The sequence below is a fragment of the Perognathus longimembris genome, chromosome 4, assembly GCF_023159225.1.
Source record: "Perognathus longimembris pacificus isolate PPM17 chromosome 4, ASM2315922v1, whole genome shotgun sequence".
NCBI classification, from domain to species: Eukaryota; Metazoa; Chordata; class Mammalia; order Rodentia; family Heteromyidae; genus Perognathus; species Perognathus longimembris.
In genome coordinates, this window is record NC_063164.1 from 71,263,525 (window position 1) to 71,281,826 (window position 18,302).

Genomic DNA, 18,302 nt, shown 5'->3' on the forward strand with positions numbered 1-18,302 from the left:
CTTCTTCTGGCTTCTAAATAGAAGTCAGCCCTCCCTGCCACCCCAGGCGTTATGTACTTTCCTTTCTTGGTGCGCAACACAGACCACCCACCACATTCATACTAATGATGACTGAAGATGATCACATCCTACTGCCTACTCTTTACTGTCCAGAACCTACACTAAACACATATTTGCTTACCATACATTCAGTGCAGGTCTAGTATATGCCAAAAAACATGCTTTATTTTCCCCCAAATTATGTAATTTAAGGATCTCATCAAAAGCCACAATAATCCTCAGGAGATTCGCCATGCACATGAAGTGAGACAACCAGTTCAAACTAGGCCAAGTGAGAAGGCCAAGAGCAGGGCAGAGCAGCCACTCACAGAGATGCCAGGCTCACAGGTGACTCAAGCAATTAAGGCAGGGACAGGTCCCAGAGGGTAGCAATGGATGACAGATGGCCAATCGGATTGTTAGAGCGTGACAGGAGATGAGAAAGGATGGAAAATACCAAGGTGAATCGCCCAGTCCACAATGTCTCCAGGACCAATCTCCCAGCCCTTTACCAAAGGATTTACTGAACGTCTCAGTCATCCAACAGACAACTGACCCAGGAGGATTCCAGAAATAGAATAAAATTTCATACAGCCACTTTCCATCTCACCTTCTACCCTCCCTACTCTCAAAATCCTGCCAAACTGCAAGGAATTAGCCACCAGCCCCAGGTGCTGAATTATTCAATCACTCTAGCAGCTTTCAAAACACATATGCAGCTACAAAGATCTTTGGAAAAGAGAAGAAACCTGTTATTTAGGCTAGTGGGTCATTTTTTTTTGTCCTCTCGAATTCTTGTTTGCCACATAACTGTTTCTCAATTAAACAGTAGGTCATTGACACCCTACCTTTAACAGTAAAAGGCAGTGGCAAATATCTACTAGCTTCTGCTAAATAGGCAGGATATTTCCTAATGTTGCAGAGCAGCCCTTCTCCCCTCCCCCAGCTCTTATGTTCACCTAGAGCTGTGAGCTGTGTTCTCCTGGAACACTTGGAATTGACAAATCAGAGGAGTACAGGATCTGAGGACCGACTTCCAACCACTCAATCCCCTTCCATACATGCAGACATTCACCTTCTAAATTCTATCACAATGCTAAAATCACTAAAATAATCTGTCTGCACTTGGATCTGGAAACCCCTCCTAACACCTCACCCACAACCCACCCACCCACTACACGTCAGCTCTCTGAGATATTTTCTCTCACTGGAACAAACCAAAGAGAATGTTTTGGGGAACAAAAGGAAAACTAGTCACGAAACAGGCCCATCAGACTCCATTTTAGCATAAGGCCTCTCCAACCTCTATTTCTGGCTCTGAAGAAGCAGAAAAAAAACAGTATTTGCCAGAGGTGACTTTTAACAGCAAACCAGTGATAAAACTCTTGGACGTGAATGACATTTTTCATTTAGTCAAAAGCAACCTGGACCACAACGTCTCAGAGGCTGCATGCTACATTTCAAATAGAGCTCTTGAAAGGAAAGAACAATAACAGACAGCAGCCAGCTCATGGGAAATACACTCATGTCAACTCACAAATTGTCACCCATACCAGGACACACCAGCCAAGCCAGGGGCTAGGAGTGGGGCACTGTGCCAAAGAATAAGGAAACATCTGCTTGTCCTTGTCTGCGCAGGATGTTTTGAGGCCCATGCTCCACATCTGTCCCCTTGCCCAAGAGCCTCCCAGGGTCAGGATGCTGATGGTCACAGAAAAGGGAAGGCAGGTGGCTCTGGCCTCCTTCTTCCCCTCCATTCATCCTTACCATTCCTCCACCTGTTTAGCTCCATCTCCAGATGCTGGATCACATTCTTCAAGGTCTTGTTCTTCTCTTTCTCTTTTTCGTATTTCTTCTTCCATTCTTCTGCTGTCAGTTCCAGGTTCACAGAGACTGTATTCTTGATGGTCTTAGCTCTGGGATCAGAAGCATATATAAGGGAGAAACTCTTGAGAACAGATATTCATATTCACTGATTCAATATAACCAAACTTCAGATTCTCTTTACAAGCCAAGACTGACATGGGCACAGCAAGGGATCCTGTATGCCATGTCTATGCCACCTCCTTGCTGGATGAATGGCACTGTTGCTTCTTGGGCTTCCAAACTCACTCTTTCCATTCTTCTTTCACATTCTATCAGGATGCACCTCAGGATTCTCTCTTACCCAGTCCCCTCTGCCTCAGTCTCAGTTGAGTCCTCGTCCCTATATAAGCTAAGAATCATTCTCCAAAGTTCAGCATCCTCCTTTAAGCCTCCTGCTTACTACTCTTACAGCATCTCCCTAAGCAGAATTTCCTTTCAGACGAATAAACACAAAGCACCGGAGATAGAACAAAATAAATGCCTCTTGGAACTTGGAGTTCTTACACCAACAACACGAAGTAGACTATCAGTTATTTCTCTTATTCCCATTTGATATCTAGAACCACCTTGATGTGATAGGTCACATGCCAATGGGGCTAGTCGAGACATCATGGTTCCCTGCTAACTGTAGACCATCTCCACCCACCCCACCCCCCAAACAAGCATCACCATGGTGGAGTAAAGGCCATCATCTCTTTTTTTTCTAAAGGGTGGAAACTGAAACTTTTTGTTTTACCATTTAAAACATTAAAAAAAAAACATGAGTCACAAGCATGTCTAATGGACACCATTTTACCACTTCCAGTTTGAGTGATGTCACATGGCCAAGGGCTATGATGCTAGGTAGATGGTGGCTAGACACTATCACCGTAGGCAACTAAGGTTTGAGGGGAGAATCAACAGTTGCACAAATGAAAGTTAGGAAGAAAAGAAAAAAGGTTGATCCAGATGCCAGTAGCTCACATCTGTAATCCTAGATACTCAGGAGGCTAAGATCTGAGGATTGCAGTTCAAACCAGCCCAGGCAGGATAGTTCATGAGATTCATCTCCAATTAACTACCAAAAAAGCCAGAAGTAGAGCTTTGGCTCAAGTGGTAGAGTGCTAGCCTTGAGCAAAAAAGCTCACTGACAGCACCCAGCTCTGAGAACACCAGGACTGAAACAAGTTCACCTATAAATGCACAGAAAGTAATACTCGCAGCTGTGTCTCATTCAAAAGCAAACTCCTCACAGCAGAATTCAACTTATTATTTACTCTTTTTTTTTTTTTTTTGCCAGTCTTGGGGCTTGAACCCTCAGGGCATGGGTGCTGTCACTGAGCTTGTTTTGCTCAAGATTAGCACTCTATCACTTGAGCCACAGCACCACTTCTGGCTTTTTCTGAATAATTTATTGGAAATAAGAGTCTCATGGACATTTCTCCCCTGGCTGGCTTCCAACCATGATCCTTAGATCTCAGCCTCCTGAATAGCTGGGATTACAGGCATTATGCAACCAGTACTCAACCTTGTTTACTATTTAAGAAGGTGAAAGTCCATGGAAAAATATGTGACATCATTTCATTTGCTATAATTTCTCATTGTAAACTGTCACTGTCCTGTTTGCCAGTATGATGAGATGTGATCTAGATTAATTACCACTGTCATCAAGTGGCATTCAGAATATAATTTCTATTTTAGTGTAAGAAATCAGAGCTATGAGATATCATTCCAAAAATTAATTCCTAAAGCAGACAACTAAATAATCCTACTGTCAAAAGAGGAGTTAAATGACTGCTGTAGAAGACTCACTAAGGAATTAGTAAAATTCTCATTCGAGGTAGCTTGAGGTTGCCATCCCCAGAAGTGCTGCAATTCTAGTTTTTCAAACAGCAGCGATTTTATTACTTCTTGAAAGTCTGTTCTAGTGTGACATTCTCACCTCACCATCTAATGTCCTCAGGCGGTGCTGTGGATGTTTCTGAGATACAAGCACAAACACAGCAGCATCCATTATCAACTTAGTAAGGCAGAAAGTGAAAAATAACTCATGGCTAAAACACTTGTCATTAAAAAGGACACTTGGAGAATACTAATCTTATTTTCTTTAATCAGAAAATGTCCCTTGATGCTTCCAAATGATACCAGGAAGAGAAAGATGGAGTGTCTGCTATACTCAACCAGGTTTAGCTGGAGGGAGGCACATTTTGTAAACAGGCCCAGCAAAACCATTACCACAGCTTGGTATAGGCACCGGAACAGGCCTGAAGACCAATGGAACAGAATTGAAGACCCAGAAATGAACTCACACAACTACGCCTACTTAATCTTTGATAAAGGAGCTAAAAAAATAGTCTGGAAGAAAGATAGCCTCTTTAACAAATGGTGCTGGCAAAACTGGTTCAACACATGCAACAAAATAAAACTAGATCCTTATATATCACCCTGTACCAAAATCAATTCCAAATGGATCAAAGACCTCGAAATCAAAACAGATACCCTGAAAACCCTAAAGGAAGGAGTAGCAGAAACACTTGGGCTCCTTGGCACAGGATGAAACTTCCTTAACAAAGACCCAGAAAGGCTACAAATCAAAGAAAGGTTGGGCAAATGGGACTGCATCAAACTGCAGAGCTTCTGCAGGGCAAAGGACATAGCTCGCAAGATAGAAAGCCCACAAATTGGGAAAAGATCTTTACCGGCCATACAATGGACAAAGGCCTCATATCTAAAATATATGCAGAACTAAAAAAATTACATTCTTCCAAAACAAAACCGCTAAGAACCAATAACCCCCTCATCAAGTGGGCTAAAGACTTAAAAAGAGACTTCTCTGATGAGGAAATGAGAATGGCCAAGAGGCATATGAAAACGTGCTCTACATCACTGGCCATAAAAGAAATGCAAATCAAAACAACACTGAGATTCCATCTCACCCCAGTAAGAATGTCATATATCAAGAAAACTAACAATAACAATTGTTGGAGGGGATGTGGCCAAAAGGGAACCCTACTTCATTGTTGGTGGGAATGTAAACTGGTTCAGCCACTCTGGCAAGCGGTATGGAGATTCCTCAGAAGGCTAAACAGAGAGGTCCCCTATGACCCAGCAGCCCCACTTTTGGGTATCTACCCAAAAGACCACAAACAAAATCACACTAAAGCCACCAACACAACAATGTTCATTGCAGCACAATTTGTCATAGCTAGAATATGGAACCAACCCAGATGCCCCTCAGTAGACAAACGGATCAGGAAAATGTGGTACATATACACAATGGAATTTTATGCCTCTATCAGAAAGAATGACATTGCCCTATTTGTAAGAAAATGGAAGGACTTGGAAAAAATTATACTAAGTGAAGTGAGCCAGACCCAAAGAAACATGGACTCTATGGTCTCCCTTATAGGGAATAATTAGCACAGGTTTAGGCAAGTCACAGCAGAGGATCACAAGAGCCCAATAGCTATACCGTTATGAACACATAAGATGATGCTAAGTGAAATGAACTCGATGTTATTGAAACAATTGTTATATCACTGTTGTAACTACTTTCAACGTGCTATGTGTAACTGTAGCTTCTATTATGGATGATCTTCTTGTATCCCCTTCCTGTGTTTGTACCTACACTATCTCTGTATCTTATCTGAGTATGTAGGAAACCATGTATACTGGTATTAGAACTAGGATATTGAAAGGGAATAACAAAATCAAGAGACACAGGGTAAAAAAGATGGACAACTACAAAAGCAATACTTGCAAAACTGTTTAGTGTAAATGAACTGAACAACTCAAGGTGGGGAAAGGGAAAGGGGGAGGGGGAAGGGGGGAATGAGGGAGGAGGTAACAAACAGTACAAGAAATGTATCCAGTGCCTAACGTATGAAACTGTAACCTCTCTGTACATCAGTTTGATAATAAAAATTTAAAAAAAAACTATTACCAACATAACTGTTCTAGGTTCTCAAAACTCTCCTAAAACAACCCAGAACATTCCTTTTCTTCTATTTCTGTAGAATCCAAAGTCCCGAAAGGAAACATATGATCTGGTCAAACTGTTTGATTTGGACGGGGCTTAACAAAAATATGGAAAGGACCTAGTAATGGGAGAGGCATTATCACCCATAGGCTAAAGGGGAAGCAGGAGGAGAAGGCTAGAAGAAAAAGGTTGCTTAGTGAGATCTGCAACAATCTTTGCTATAGGGCACAGCCAGTTCTTCTGACTGCCTGTGTCCCTTTCTCACTGGCTGAACATAACTGGAAGCCAGAGGCAGGTGGGTCCCCGCAGTAGTACAAATCAAGGGCTTGAGCACAGGGCAGGATAGAGATGCAACATTAAAGATCATGAAGAAAGAAGATATAAAAACCAACTTTTACTCAAAACTCAAACCAGTGGGTTTGACCAGTAGGTCCATAAATGTCACTCATCCCCAAAGGGCAAGAAAGGCTTTTACATCTCCTAAAGGAAATATGAAGAAATAAGTCAACATTGATAGGGAATAATATTAACTCTCCCAAAACTGTTCTTAATAGGTGTGTGTGTGTGTGTGTGTGTGTGTGTGTGTGTGTGTGTGTGTAAGTTACCAATCTGAATCTAAAATTTATAATAGAAATAAAAAAATTCAGAAATAAAACTGGGCACTGGTGGCTGTAATCCTAGTTACTCAAAAGGCTTAGATCTAAGGATCACCATTTGAAACCAGCCCAGGCAGGAAAAGTCTGTAAGACTCCAATTAGTCACCTAAGAACTGGAATTGGAGCCACAGTTTATATGGTAGAGTACTAGTATTGAGCAAAAAAGCTCAGGGACAGTGCCCAGCCCTGAGTTCAAGCCCCACACAACCACCACCAATAACAACATAAAGCCAGGAATACCAAGAATAATTTTGAAGATGAAGAAGGTTGAATAACAATTCTTATAAAACTTATTCTTGTTAGAAACTTTGGAGGAAACATAATGTACTGGCCATAACCTAGATACACAGTTATCTGATCTGTAGTCACGTGCCCATGCAGGACAGGAGGAAAGGGTAGTACGAGGACTTCAATGTCATGTAAAACATTCTATCCTAGATGATACATAGGGAAAAACAATAAAGCTAATAGAAGAGACTATCTTCAAGATATTAGATTAGGTAATGACTTCTTAAGTAGGACATTAAAAATAAATTTTACTTCTTTAAAATTAAAACTTCTCACCAGTCTACCAATTAAATGAAATAGCCAGCAAAATGCCAATGCCATTCTTCAACTGGATTGAGAAAACAACCCTAAAATTCATAAGGAATGACAAAAGACCTAAAATCCCAAAAGCAATCCTTAGCAAGGAAAGTAACAATACTAAACTTCAAACTCTACATCAGAGCTATAGTAATGAAAACAGCTTGGTATTGGCACAAATATAGGTATAAGGACCAATGGAACAGAATAGAAGACCCAAAAATAAGCCTACAGACCTACAGCCATCTAATATTAGATAAGGGAGCCAAAAACATGAGCAGGATAAAGCCAGTCTCTTCAACAAATGGTACTGGGAAAATTGGACATGCAGAAAACTGAAAGTAGATCCCTATCTACCACCTTGCAACAGCATCAATTCAAAGTGCATCAAAGACTTCAATGTCAGACCAGAGATCATGGAACTATCACAAGAAGAACTATAGGGACTCCGCGGCACAGGTAGGAACTTTCTGAGAAAAGATCCAGAAGCAAAACAAATCAAAGACAACTAATCAAATACTTGATCAATGGTACTGCATTACAATTAAAAGTTTCTGCACATTAAAGGACACAGATAATAAGCTAAAAGACAGCCTATAGAATGGGAGAAGACCTTTTCTGGCTACACAATGGACAAGGGCCTAATATCCATAATATACAGAGAATATAAAAAATTAAACCCTCAAAGAACCAATAACCCAATTAATAAATGGGCTAATAAGCTAAAGAGAGTCTTCTCAGCCCAAGAAGTAAAAATGACCAATAGATCATGAAGAAATACCATTTCTGGGCATAAAGCTAAACAAACAACACTGAGATTCCACCTCATCTCAGTTAGAATGGCCATCATTAAGAAAACAAACAACAGATGCTGACAAGGATGTGGCCAAAAGGAGACCCTAATACATTGTTGGTGAGAATATAAACTTGTTTTATCACTCTAGAAAGCAGTATGGAACATAGAACTGCCCTGTGATCCAGCAATTCCACTACTGGGCATTTACCGAAAAGATTTCAAATCAGGATACAGTAAAGCCAATAGCACAACTATGTTCCCTGCAGCACTATTTACCATAGCCAAGGTACTGAATTGGCCCAGATGTCCCTCAATGGATGAATGGATTAAGAAAATGTGGTAAAAAAAAAATACAATGTAATTTTACTTATCCATTAGAAAGAAAGATATTATATCATTTGTAAAGAAATGGAAAGATCTGGAAAAAACAATGTTAAGTGACATAACTCAGGCTCAGTGAGAGAAAGGTTTCATGTTTCTTGTTTTCATATGTGGAAGCTACAAGTAGCTTCTACATATATAAGTAAATATGTTGGGTGGTAGGCAAGTGTATACAAAAGTATTAACTGAAATATGTTAGATTTGAGTGAGAAAGCAGTATAATTCCTGAGAAAGGAAAGATCAAATTTCAACAGAATAAACACCAGGAAGCAGGTACTTGAAAGGAGTGAGATGGCATTAAGAAGAGAGGGTAAGGGCTGGGAATATGGCCTAGTGGCAAGAGTGCTTGCCTCCTACACATGAAGCTCTCGGTTCGATTCCCCAGCACCACATATATGGAAAAACGGCCAGAAGGGGCGCTGTGGCTCAGGTAGCAGAGTGATAGCCTTGAGCGGGAAGAAGCCAGGGACAGTGCTCAGGCCCTGAGTCCAAGGCCCAGGACTGGCCAAGGAAAAAAAAAAAAAGAAGAGAAGGTAAATGAATGAAGAGAAGGGGGGAGAATGCAGTCAAAAATTCACTATTTATCAAACAAAATTAAGAAAAGTGAGTGAGTGGTAGGGGAAGGACAGGTGAGAATATTGAAAGGGATGACATTGATCAAGATGAATTGTGTTAATAAACTGCTTTGTTAAATGGCAACTCCTTTGTACAGCTACTTAAATAAATTTTTAAAAATTATAGTAAGGAAATAAATGTAACCAAAGTGCATTCATTATGAACATGTCCTAACAAAATCTATTCTTTTTTACAATTATACAATTAATATACATAGTAATGAAAAAGAAAATATATTTTAAAAATATACAAAACCACCTTCCTCCTTGGTGAATTTTCAGCTCCCTGCCTTTAGTGTAGGCTTCCTGCTTCAATGTGGTTTTTTTTTGGTGTGTGTGTGTGTTTTGCCAGTCCTGGACCTTGGACTCAGGGCCTGAGCACTGTCCCTGGCTTCTTTTTGCTGAAGGCTAGCACTCTGCCACTTGAGCCACAGCACCACTTCTGGCCATTTTCGATGTATGTGGTGCTGGGGAATCGAACCCAGGGCTTCATGTATACGAGACAAGCGCTTTTGCCAATAGGCCATATTCCCAGCCCTCAATGTGCTTTTTACCTTGTATACTTTACATCACACTAGACTCTGTGTTGAAAATTAACTACACAACTTGTGGGGGAAAGAAGTCTGAAGGGAAAAATTGAAAGAAAAGGAGGGAAGAGGTGAAATCAAAAAGAAATGTGCACTACATTATGCATGTAACTGTAATCCCTCTGTACATTACCTAGACAATAAAATTAAAGAAAAAAAGAAATGTACTCATTACCTGACTTATGTAACTGTAACCCTTCTGTACATTACCTTTACATTAAAAATTAATTGATTTTATTTTTTTAAGAGAGGGAGGAAAGGCTTTTTCTTCCCAACTTTTATTTTGGTACTTCCCATATACTTACAGCCTGTAATCACACTTAACAGTGTTATATCAAAATACTCAAACACAGCGAATCCACACAGATCCTCAAGTCTGTGCACAACCCACAGGTGTGCTCAGCCTGGTTTCCAAAGGAATTTCAGACAACTCACAAGAAAACATAAACTTAACAAGATAGCAGAAATTAAGAAGTCCACTTAAGGGAGATTTAATCATTTTTCCCTGTTATAGGTACATGACTGCGTAGTCATGCGTTGCTTAAAAACATACACATCCTGAGAAAATACACCATCAGGCAATTTCATCCTTTTACAAACTTCAGTGTGCCTATACACTAGATGGCATGAGGTCAATGGGTGATACGTAGCATTATATGTCTGACATAGGGGAAAATAAGCCAATGATCCCCTGGAACCTTATTCAGCCACCTCTTAAAATGGCTAGGAGATCATCTGATTAATACAAAGTAACCTAATTATTCACAAAGGAGCATGGAAAGGTCTTGAGTCTTCATTTTTAAAAATTCTTAGGTTTCAACCAAAGCCCCAAATGTGCATACAAACATGCCTATTCCACAAATTAGAGCCATAGTAAGCATGAACAAAATCCTAGCCAAAGGCCACTTAGGGAAGAACCTTAATGCAATCAAATTTCTACCCTAACGGTAAGATTTGCCTGGCAAAACTGACACCCTTGTGTGGGAACCATTATCAAGGTATCAATTTTTCAACTTTTCTTTCTTTTGGCTTGCTGCAGAGCATCCATCAAGAACCACTTTAGTAACATATGATCTGGGTTTGCCCAAGTATAAAATCTCTTCTCCCTTCAGGGAAGAATCTAGGCCAAGGTTTTAGACCTCAAGGCTAATGAATGTTGCCTAGGGAAAGGTGGACAAGGGGCAGCAAAGAACAGAGGCCAAAATCCATCTTTCACCTAGTGCCAATACTGAGATGGTTACATAAAGAAACAATTCTGTTATGCATATTCCACTGAGAAAAACAAAGATCTACCTCCTCCTCTCAAGCATTGCTGCCTTCCCAGTGCCCTTAGTCCCTGCATCTCCAAATCTGCAGTTTACATTCTGACAGGCATATACCCAGGCCTCTCATTGGATTGAAGGTGTTCATTTCTACCTCCGAGCCTGAGCTCTCACAAATGATGATCTCTGAAGGCATCCTCGGAATTTGCACTACAGCCACTAACTCAGACCACTCTGCCTCCGGATAAATCCTACTTTCATCAATTTCCTCAATTATATCTCCTCTACTTGTATTTACTGAACATAGCTCTATATCACACACACACACATACATACACACACACACTCACTCACACAGAGTCTATCACTGCAATTTCTTCTACATACATTGAGAAAGGAAGATGCCTTCATAGCTCTTATTTCTGCATCTTCCTTGACTCTCCAGGTAATCAGGAAAATATTCATAATTTGGTTGATGAGCCATAAACAATCTTACACTATCAATGCATGAACAAATGTAAACTGTGTGACTCTATACCACAAATGGTGCTTGTGTGACCGAGATCATATGATTGAGAGTCTCTCTCTGTGGAGGGCAGAAGGAGGTGGTCTAGCATCTCTTATCAGACAAATATTCCAGCGATACAAAGCCAATAGAGGAGAGAGTAAGGCGAGAACACATGTATTCATCTATCTATCTATCTATCTATCTATCTACCTACCTACCTACCTACCTATCTACCTATCTACTATTATCTATATAGAGAGACAAGCTCCTAGTATGTATATGTGAGTGTGTATATATATATATATATGCAATACATCTTCTACTTATTGTTTATTTAAAGAAACTGGCCCATATAATTATAGGACTGTCAAACCTAAAAGTGACAGGGTAGGACAGCAGGCTGGAAACTCTAGGTGGAGTTGATAGTCCAGTCCTGAGATAGAATTTCCTGTCTGGGAAATGGCAGGCTTTGCTCTTGAGGCCTTCAGTAGGCTGGATGAGAACCATGCTCACCCTCACTATCCTGAGTCATCTACTTCCCTCAAAGATTGTAGACCACAAAATCTTTAAAGATCTCTCCAGAGATTTCAGGCATTCAAAGTTTCCCCCAAAGGTCTTAAAATCTTTCACCAAAGACTGTGGACATTAACCACATCTACAAATAACAAATGCTAGATTGGTGTTTGATGAAACACCTCGGTACCACATCCCAGCCAAGTGACACATAAAACTAACAGCACATCTTCCAATCTGCTTGAGGCCCAATTCTTCATGGCACCTAAACTTTCTTCAGGAAATACAGCTGCTCCAAAGCACCTTCTCTGTGTCTAGAGAGGATTCCCTGCATATAAGGAGGAGGTTGGGGAGGAGAAATTCAAACTTTAATGGCCCGAGTAAGGAATCGGCCTCTAGTTAATCTTGTCAGACGCAGTATTTTTTCCTCCAAGAGTTAAAAATTAACTCTACTGGTGTTCCAGCAACGGGCCTTCAAACCGGTGATCACAGCCTGTTTTGGTTTTGGATAAGAAGTGTGGGCAAATGCATACCTTGGCTAAATAAAACTCTCCCTCCGCTTCAGCAGGTGATGCTCTTGTGCTATGCATGCTGCATATGTACTATGCAGGCTTGGTCTCATCCCACTGCTACTAAAATGGCAGGTGGCACAATTAAAACGATAGTGTGATTTTTTTTAATGGTGTATATCAGGAAAAGGAGGAAGAATATTACTTTCCCTAAATTGTCGATTCTTTTGCCACACATAACATACAAATAAGACATTATTCATCTCGATCAATCATAACTCATGGTGCTAAACAGTGGCTGAGTCAGGCCTTTGGGTGCCCTGATTGGACTATCCCCTCAGGGCTTCCTTCCCTTCAACACCCCAAATCAAGGAACATTAACTAGGCTTCCAAGATAACTAGATGATTTGAGTTCACATCTCAAAAATTACATGTTTTCCAAGTAGTGCTATAAAACATCTTTGGGAGAGTAATTAAAGATTAAAGAATAAAACACTGGAGGCCAGAAGGAAAAAAAATCAATGAAAGTGCTCTGAGGGCTGGGAATGTGGCCTAGTGGCAAGAGTGCTTGCCTCCTATACATGAAGCTCTGGGTTCGATTCCCCAGCACCACATATATGGAAAACGGCCAGAAAGGGCGCTGTGGCTCAGGTGGCAGAGTGCTAGCCTTGAGCGGGAAGAAGCCAGGGACAGTGCTCAGGCCCTGAGTCCAAGGCCCAGGACTGGCCAAAAACAAAAACAAGTGCTCTGAATCTGGCTTTGTGACTCTTGACCAGTTCAACTCAAAGTTCTCAGAGGGAGAAATGGTGCCTTTTACCTGTTCATTAGCACTGTGCTAGGCACTCAGAGGACAAAAGGAACAAGTCTGATTGAACAAGAGAGGCAGTATTCTTCATTGAAACCAAGATCCAGACAAGGCAAAATTTCCCTTTAAATTGCATACCCTGATGCAAGCTGCCAGTGCTCCTGTCATGTTTCTGCTGCTTCAAAGCACACTATTGTTTTCTTCAGAGCATCAATCCTCAGCCCAGCAGCAAACACAGACTTGCCTCATGTTCTTAAGAGAACCATAAAGGGATAACGGAGCCCCTTCTACTGCCCTAAGGTTTGGCCACCACGCAACCAGAACATAATGAACCCTTGTTACACTGAATTCAAGATGTGCCCAGCAGCTTTTCTGAGTTCAAAGTGCTTAATCTCATTAGTTATTGGTCACCATGTCTAATTCAATGTTCAGACCCATGTCTGTTGTATAGTTGAGTTCAATGAGTACATTTAACAATCAAGCAGGTATAAGCCCCACAGAAAAGTTCAGTGCCCTTAAAGAATCAACTAGCTAACTTGGGGACAGAAGAGGGCACAGACTCACATATTTCTAATTATACATTAGCACAGCAATTCCAACTCATTCCTGGCCATAAGGGTGTCAGCTCATCCAAAAATCCACACAACAAGCTTCAGGTCCTCCTCATCATCATGAATCATTATCTACTGAGACCTCTGTAAACTAGTCTTAGTAAAACATCAGTGGAAAAGCAATGCCAGTGACAAAGTCACTCCCTACAATCATGGCATTCCTAATCAAGATAACTCCGAAAAAATTAAACCAACCTACTTCATCTGGAAACATATTTGACATTACCCTAAATTGTAAGCGGTATATCTTTACTTATTCACCCTAGAAATGTATTCCTAATTTGACTTCATTCCATCCTATCCCTTACATTACAATGTTGTTCCTTATTTAGTCTAGTCTCATCCACTACCATGATCTTCCAAAACTCAGTACTTACAGCTTACATGTACAGCAATTTCTGTGGTCTCCAGCTATCTAATGGTGTGGAGCCTCAGCCTCAATTTTATCCTCTGTTGCAAAGGGAAAATCATGTCTACCTAAGAGGTGATTGCTGGAAGGAGTGACAAGTCTAACACATATTTGGTGCTTTAAAAAAATGTTGATGATGCTAAGGCTTATGCTAGTCTAAGACCAGAAGAGAGAAAATAATCACTTGGACTTATTACAACAGCAATCTTAAATCAGATAATCCAGTGCCCCCAGAGTGCCCTGAAATGAAGTATTGTCTTAAAGAGGTATTTCCTATATAAAAGCAATTAGTTTGGCTTGGTCAAATACCTTCACAGGAAGCTGTGAAAGCTCAAGGTGAAGACACTGGGAAGGAAAGGGTAGTGGGAGCAGAATGCATTCTGTGTTTCCCAAAAGCAGATGGTGACTGTAAGTATCCTGGGGCACTTGAGGAAACTAGGTGCTGCCTACTGCAATTCCAGTAACCGCAGCACTTGTTGAATCAAAGTCACTGGGATAGCAGTAAAGGACCTAAATTCAGCTTAAAAGATATATTAGTTCTTCAATGTAACTGTTATTTGTTTAGACATCCCACGGGTGCCATGGCCGTGTCATTCTATGTTCTGTTGAGAGTTCTGAAAATGACTAGAGCTTAATGCAGTTTAAACCAGCCATATAATTTTCCTTTCTCAGGCATAATCACACAATAGACACTCCAAGGAAGAAGACAGGGGTGCACAGGGAACAGCATATGCAAATGAGGCAGCTACGACCCACAGCGAACAGACAGCCTATACTACAGCCTGTATATTATTCAGAATTGAATGGAATAATGGTTGGAGAATCCACATCTTCCTGTCCAAAACTCCAAAGATGCTTATCACAATCATCTCAATCCTCAGCGCCCCAGTACTCAGGGAACCAGGGCTGAAGAACCCATGGCTGAAATGCTCTGGAAACTAGCCCTGAAGAACCTGTGGCTGAGAAAGGGGGCCTGGTCATCAGAACTGAGAAAAAAAGACTCAAGGTCAGCCTTGGACAACAAGAAATGGCAAGACAGGGGCTGGGGATATGGCCTAGTGGCAAGAGTGCTTGCCTCGTAGACATGAGGCCCTGGGTTCAATTCCCCAGCACCACATATACAGAAAGTGGTCAGAAGTGGTGCTGTGTCTCAAGTGGCAGAGTGCTAGCCTTGAGAAAAAAGAAGCCAGGGACAGTGCTCAGGCCCTGAGTCCAAGCCCCAGGACTAGCCAAAAAATAAATAAATAAAAGAAATGGCAAGACAGGAAAGGAAGGTAAAAAGCAACCCCCACACATGAATGCTGCCTTAGGATTACTGAGTGGCTCCACTGCTGCCCATGAGTGCTTACCGAGGCCTTGGACGTCTCACTTGGCATTCTGGAAGGAGAGATGGTGATGGCCATCTACTTCTTTCCCCACATAAAATTGGTACCTCTTGCCTCAGGGTTGAGATGGATTCCTTTTCTTCCCTTTTCTATTTATACCACTACTCAGCATTGTCTGGTTATTTGACAAGCAACTTCGTAAAGGATCCCAAGTAGTGAAGTAAAAGGTGAGACTTATACACTTGGAGTCAGATGAACCCAAAATTAACGTATATTCCATGAAGAGCAAAGGTAACACTGCACTGTTCTCAACAGATGTATCTATACATCTGGATGTTTTGCTGACTTTATTAAATATTTTTACATTTGTCTGGCATATTCCTGCCCCTTATTTAAAAACACAATTATCTTCTGGCCTCAATGAGTGATACTTCAAGTTGGCAATCACCTGCTGGATACAGAACCTCTCACTTTACTGCCCTCTGACATTTGCCCCACATAACTCATGCCTAAGACCTAAGACTCAGCTTAGCACACGTGTCCTGAGAGGCCACACCCACCTCTGTCCAAACATCAGCGTGGACTTCGTTTCAGCCTCATTGAAGACAGAAGGAGAACAGCAAATGACAATGGTGGTTCTACAGTTCCCACCTAGGGAGTCTTGGAGAATCCTAGTCATCTTGCTGTCCCGGTATGGCACATGAGTTTTCTAGTTAGGTGAAGAACAAGTAGAGGGTTAGCAAACAGGAAGGTCAGAAATGGAGACGCTGAGCTTAGAAAGAAGCCAATTAGGAATCAGTGTTAGGTCTTTGGGCTTTGCCAGAGTTTAGAATGTCCACTATGAGCCCTGGTTTATTGGAAATTAGCCTGACACTTTCTAATGGACTGGCTTGTCTAGCAATAATCCACAGCTAGAATTTCACACAGCTGGAATTTCCTCCAAACAGGAAAACAAATGAATCTCAGATGTGTGTGACAGAGGAAAATGCAAACCTCAAAGGCAGCTTCTCAAGGTGTTATTAAATAGAAAGCACCAGGATCACTTACTGTCCCTTCTGCCAAGGCAGAGATCACATTTCCGAGAGCAGACAAAGACTTATTGATATTTTTAGCTTCGTCAAGAACAGCTCCCTCAGCACCAGTCTTGCTGACCTGCAGGAGAGAAGAAAAAATTGTGTCAGAGTATGGCACCGTGAGAGCAAAGGGGAGATCCTCCTGGAATGCAGGAAAAACAAAAGTAAGAATCACATTGATCAAATGGTCCCTGGAGCTCAAGGCTGGGGATTTGGTCTCTCTGGCTGTCATTTTCCTCTCGATTAGGTTTTAGTGGAATGGCTGCATCAAGTGGGAGAGCTGCAGATGTTTTCCTGGGGGACACGCCATCCATCCAGGGAAACCAGGCTCCAGAAATGTTGTCACCAGAGGTAAGCTGGGCCCGGGGAGAGTCAGCCACTACCTCCTGTCAGAGGAGTCATGGAGACGCATTGAAAGAAAATGCTCTCCCTAGCCCCCATGAATGGGCTGAGGGAAGAAATACAAAATCAAAGCTCCAAATTCAGGCAAAAGTGCGCAGGTGCTGGGATGGCTGTGCAGACTATTCCTTCCCTGCCTATTCCATTAAAAGAGAGAGGAAAAAAACAAAAATCTCATAGAGGTAGAAGATCAAAACACCATATCTTCCATTATAAAATTGTCTTTCCTTCAGCAGCCAGAAGGGCCACACAGGGTGGCTCTTCTGCTATTATTACTGGTAATTTCATATCTATGACATTTTTCTCTGGGTAGAAAGGCAGTAGACAAGAAGGGTGGGAGAGCTAGAGGGACTAAATACAATTTATGTCTCTGCTTCCAGGACAAGCGCAGTACTGTGAGCTGCTGCTCTCGAAAGAATGGGAAGAGGAGTAATTTCGGACTACACAAAGATGATTTCCATTACCCATAGGAGAATTCATAACGTTAGCTGAGGGCTTGAAGTTTCTTCAAATAGGACTGATCTTATCTCTTAGAATTGCACGTGCCGACACCCTGCTTACAGACAAAGGCATAAGGTATCTTACGGGTCACAAATCGTAATGGTCTATTCACACTGAAGTTTTAAAGATGCTTTCATGTTTCAGTATACTACATCCATGAAATATACAAGGCAGGGAGTATCTTCACCTTCCTTTTAACACATAAAGGAGTGAGCTCTAAACATGTCATATGGACAGACTAGAAGAAGCCATTGAAAGGAGATGGGAACCAAAGCCCAGAGTTCTGTTCTACCAGGTCACACTGACACACTTACATGGACACATCCAGGACAAAGGAAAACAAATGTATGCAAAAGGAGCCACAAGAAGAACACAGTTTAAAAACACTTCTTGGGGCCATTAGCAATAAGCCTTGACACTATACATCTTCCACTCTGATCTCTGGTAATAGGCAATTCTCAGGTACATTCCAGCCCTAAATACCCATCTCTGAGCAAGTCATTTTGGATAGACGCTTATATGCCACCACAGTTAATGGTCAGTCTGGAACTAAGCAGTGCCTCTATGCTACTTCCAGCCCTGCCTTCCAGCCTCATGTCTATTTAAACTAACCAGCGCACACAGTAAAAATTTAAGTTCCTAGCCAGGCACAGCTGATGATTTTCTGTTTATGGCAAATGCAAATAAGAGGACAATACAGGTAACCATTACTTACACAGATATTAGTGGCCATAACTTCAAGTACGGTGCTGTGCTGTGAGTGGGGTTCAACTGCACAGTAAAGGGAGACTAACATCCCTAAGCCCTGTCCTGACAGGGACAGCCAGCTGATGTCAGTGATGACAGCAGGAAAGGGCATTGTGCACAGGGGCTGGCTCTGTGATGTTGTCTGTGGCCAGCTGGGC

General features: G+C 41.5%; 1 protein-coding gene across 1 annotated transcript in view; it reads right to left on the reverse strand.

Moving 5' to 3' along the window:
* Kif5c (kinesin family member 5C) overlaps window positions 1-18,302 on the reverse strand; it is a 155,098-nt gene that overhangs the window by 56,266 nt on the left and 80,530 nt on the right. The window contains exons 9-11 of the mRNA XM_048345501.1: window positions 16,472-16,576; window positions 15,985-16,133; window positions 1,807-1,955 (exon numbers count right to left, since the gene is read on the reverse strand). Of these exons, the coding sequence (XP_048201458.1) occupies window positions 1,807-1,955; window positions 15,985-16,133; window positions 16,472-16,576 (403 nt within the window). The remainder of the gene's footprint in view (window positions 1-1,806; window positions 1,956-15,984; window positions 16,134-16,471; window positions 16,577-18,302) is intronic.